Source organism: Gavialis gangeticus, unplaced genomic scaffold, assembly GCF_001723915.1.
Source record: "Gavialis gangeticus isolate Ggan-Ray unplaced genomic scaffold, GavGan_comp1, whole genome shotgun sequence".
Classification (NCBI taxonomy): domain Eukaryota; kingdom Metazoa; phylum Chordata; order Crocodylia; family Gavialidae; genus Gavialis; species Gavialis gangeticus.
Genome location: NW_017729008.1, coordinates 9,741,267 through 9,745,761, shown reverse-complemented (window position 1 = coordinate 9,745,761; position 4,495 = coordinate 9,741,267). Strand labels below are relative to the sequence as shown.

At 42.7% G+C, this 4,495-nt stretch overlaps 1 protein-coding gene across 1 annotated transcript in view; it reads left to right on the top strand.

Moving 5' to 3' along the window:
• The window catches only part of TBC1D22A (TBC1 domain family member 22A), a 559,372-nt gene that overhangs the window by 24,138 nt on the left and 530,739 nt on the right, over positions 1 to 4,495 (top strand). Inside the window, exon 4 of the mRNA XM_019509364.1 lies at positions 2,505 to 2,684. Within this exon, the coding sequence (XP_019364909.1) occupies positions 2,505 to 2,684 (180 nt within the window). The remainder of the gene's footprint in view (positions 1 to 2,504; positions 2,685 to 4,495) is intronic.

The window sequence follows — 4,495 nt, the reverse complement described above, 5'->3', positions numbered from 1 at the left end:
CATGTCAAAAACAAGAGAGAGGAAGGATAATAGAAGATTTCTTGTTTCAGTGTTTTAAACCACATAATTGTTCTTTAAGGGGGAAATGGGAACCTTTATTGTAGTAACCGAACCAAGTTGCTAACTGGGATCTGGTTTTTAAAATGCTTGTTCTACTTTTGGTCATATTTTTCCTTAACATGCAGATATAACCTGTTTTAAAACTCCTGTACTTGTAGAAGGCCTTGGGTATCATCAAGAGGAAGGTAAAAGCCTGGTTTCCTCTGCCTCCTGTTTCCAATAATCCTCCCTTTTTCTAGCACTGTACTTTTGGTTAGGAGTTCAAAGCACATATATACTTTTTAAGTCTTTTAGTTATCTTTCTTGAAGAAAGGGGGTAACTATTTCCTTTTTCACAAAAGCGTTATGAGAAAAAAGTTAGTATGCATTAGGTGCTTAGATACTGTATTTGAGAGAGGCTTGTAAACAGTAAAAATAAGCTCACACTTTTGTTTCCAGTGCTTTGGTTTTTACTTTCTGTTGATCATAATATTTAAAAACCTGCCTGATTTAACTAGAGAAAATGAAGGTGGTGGTTGGTGTTAGGGAGAGGGGGGATATTTGTATGGTGAGGCAATGCAGCCTTCTTTCCTTGAGTCTCCATTTCTTACATAATAATGTTTGAATTAACTTTGTGCTACACATTCTACACTTGTAGAATTATAGAATCATAGAAATTAAGAGCTGGAAGGGACCTTGAAAGATTGAGTCCAACCCCTTTGCTCTGGGCAGGAATACTGCTGAGATCAAATGATCCCAGCAAGATGTCTGTCCAGTCTCCTCTTTGAAGACTTCCCAAGGAGGTGATGTAGTACCCCAACCTTGGAAGTCTGTTCCAGATTCTGGTCACCCTAACTGTAAAGAAGTTCTTCCTTGCATCCAATCTGAAACCCTCATCTAACAGTTTATGGCCATTGCAGCCCACAATCCCCCTGTTTTTTATAAGACCATTTTGTGAAACCATATCAAAAGTCTTTTAAAAATCCAAGTAAATGACATCAACCATGCCTCCAACATCTCAGCAATTCATTACTTGATCATAGAAGATGAAGTTGGTCAGACATGACCTGCCTGCAGTGAAACTATGTTAGCTATCCTTCAGTATCACGCCTTCTGCCAGTCTCTCTCAAATGGGCTTCTTGATAACTTTTTCCAAAATTTTAACCAGTGTCAAGGTCAAACTGATCAGCTTGTAGTTTCCCAGATTCTCCTTCCCCTTCTTAAAGATTGGCACCACATTGGCCCCTTTCCAGTCTTCCGGGACCTCTCTTGAGCACCATGAGCCTTCAAATACCTTTGCCAATGGTCCCACAGTGACTTCAGCCAATTCCCTCAGCAGTCTTGGGTAGCAGTGTAGTCCATCTGGTCCTGCTGACTTGAAGACATTTGGCTGCTCTAAGTGCTCCCTCACCAGTTCGATACTGACCATTAGCTGGCAATCCCCCCCCCCCCTTTTTTTTTTTGTCCAGTATCTGACCAGGCAGGCAACCATGATTTGCATGCAGGAACACTGACACAAAGTATTAATTAAAGAGTTCAGCTTTCTCCTGTCTGTTATCAGTTGTCCTGTCCCATTCTGCAAGGGCTCCACATTTCTCTTGGTCTTCCTCCTGCTCCCTATAGACCTAAAGACGGACTTCTTATTGTCCTTGACTTCAGTCGCCAACCTGATCTCGGTTGCCACCCTTACTTTCCTTATCCTCTCCCTACAAATACGGGCTATATTTTTGTATTCTTCCTTGGTGACTACCCCTTATTTCTGCTTTCTGTAAGCCTCCTTTTTCTTTTTTTAAGCACTCCTTGACTCCTCTGGTAAGCCAAGAGGGCTTCCTGGCCCCTTTACCATCTTTCCCGCATACAGGAATGGACCTCTTCTGCATTCTGAGGATTGCTTGATTGAGGAACAACCACCCTTCCTGAACTCCCTTCCCCTCCAGTCCCTTTTTCGCAAATAGTCTCTCCCACTATTTTCCTAAGCTCACTGAAGTCTGCCTTCCTGAAGTCAAGCACCTCTGCCCTACTGGCTGACTTCCCTGCCTTATGATGGATAATGAATTTTGTCATCTCATGATCACTCTCTCTTAGATTACCCTCAATCCTCATATCTCCCACTGTCTCAATGTTGTCAGTAGCTTTTAGTAGCAAGATGCTTTAACAATAAATGACCCCACAAAATGTGAAATGGACTGTGACCTTTGAAGAAGTGCCAGCTCTGAACTGATTTACTCCAAAATCCTGAAATACAGATGCAGGAAGAACTTTGCCTCTGTCTCTCTACTTAGCCTAAGAAACTACATGCAGTTAAGACTTGGAGGTTTGAAGTTTACTGGAGGAAACTTCTTTTAAAATTTCCATTCTATTTAAATATGATTGTAGGTGGATATTAAGTTACTGTTGACATGAACTGACTTTCAATAAATCTAAAATAATGGAGAATAACTAGTATTCTTTTTCTTTTGCTGTAGATGGTGCTAGTGAAAATTCTTCTATGCAGAGATCCCAGTCCCTTCCCCATGATCCCACAGTACTGCCGGTGGGTGGAATGACAGACTATAGAATATCAACTACTGCTGCACTAACTGAAAGAGAAGCATCCCGATTAGATAAATTTAAGCAACTACTTGCTGGCCCAAACACAGATCTTGGTAAGTACTTAAAAAAAAAAAAAAGCAAAGCAAAACAAAAAGCTAAATAAAGTAAAACCTTAGGAATCTATTGAGGGAAGTGCTAATCATAATAGTTTTTAGTTTGACATGCCTAACTTCCTAATGGTGTAAGTGAGTACTAACTTTTTCAACTATTTCCAGGTTTGAGCTCACTTGCATAGAATCATAGAAAATTGGGGTTGGAAAGGACCTCAGGAGATCATCTAGTCCAACCCCCTGCTTAAAGCGGGACTATCCCCAGGCCTCTGTCTAGCCAGGTCTTCAAAAACTCCAAGGATGGAGATTCCACAACCTCTTTGAGTAGCCTTTTCCAGTGCTTTACTACACTCTAGTGAGAGAATTTTTCCCCTTATATCTAACCAAAAAACTTCCCTTGCTGCAACTTGTGGCAGAGCAATGGTCTCTGTTGAGAACAGTCTACTTCCACCCTCTTTCTAATTATCCTTCAGGTAGCTGAAGGCTATTATTAAATCCTCCTTCAGTCTCTTCTTCTCCAGACTAAATAAGCTGAGTTGCCTCAGCCTCTCCTCAGAAGTCACATTCCCCAGCCTCTTAACCATTTTTGTTGCCCTCTGCTGGACTCTCTCCAATTTCTCCACATCCTTTCTGTAGTGTTCGGCCCAAAACTGGACAAAGTACTCCAGATGTAGCCTCACCAGTGCTGAATAGAGGGAAATAATTATTTCCCTCGATCTGCTGGTGACACTTCTACTAATGCAGCCCAGTATGGTGTTAACCTTCACAACACTGGCACACTGTTGGCTCATATTTAGCTTATTGTCTGGTGTAACCCCCAGGTCTTTTTTGCAGAGCTGCTACTTAGCCAGTTGTTCCCCAGCCTGTACTGGTGTATGGAGTTGTTCCATTCTAAGTGCAGGACTTTGCTTTTGTCCTTATTGAACCTTGAGATTTTCTTTTGATCAAATCCTCCAATTGGTCTAGGTTGCTCTGAATCCCAGCCCTATCCTTCAGTTCATCTACTCTTCCCCTTAGCTGCAAACAAGGTGTCATCTGCACCTTGGGGGGCGGAACATGTTCTAAACCATTGTCACTTGGCTCGTATAGAAACTTTTCCTTGTCTAGCCTGAAGTATTCTACAGTCAGTTTGTGCCCATTATTTATTGTCCTCTCCTGGGGAGCCTTGGTAAATAGATGCTCCCCTAAACCCTGATGCACACCCCTGATATACTTATAGGCTGTCCTGCCTGAGTCTTCTCTTTTCCAGGCTGAACAGCGCCAAGTCCTTCAGCCTTTCCTCGTGTACCTTGGTCTCCAGGCCTCTAATCATGCATGTGGCCCTTCTTTGGACTCTCTTAAGCTTCTCCACATCCTTGAAGGGAGGTGCCTAGAACTGGACGCATTACTCCCATTGCAGTCTCACCAAGACTGAGTAGAGTGGGAGGATGACATCCTTTGTCTTGCTCAAGTTGCCATGGTGGATGAATGCATCCCACTGTCAAACCTGTAAGTGTGTTTGTAGATTGTTTTTCCCACGATGGAGCACTTTACATTTCTCTGTATTAAATAACATCAGGTTGAGGTCTGCTCACTTCACAAGCCTGTCCAGGTTGGCCTGCATTGCCTGTGTCTTCGAGTGTGACCACACTCCCCCATAGTTTGGTGTCATCAGCGAACCTTGCCAGGTTGCTTATAATTCCCGAATCCAAATCGTTGATGAACATGTTGAAGAGCACTGGTCTGAGTACTGAACCCCTAGCAATGCCACTAGCCACCTTCTGCCATGATAGTTGCATAGTTTGTAGGGTCGGAAGGGACCTGAGCAGATCATA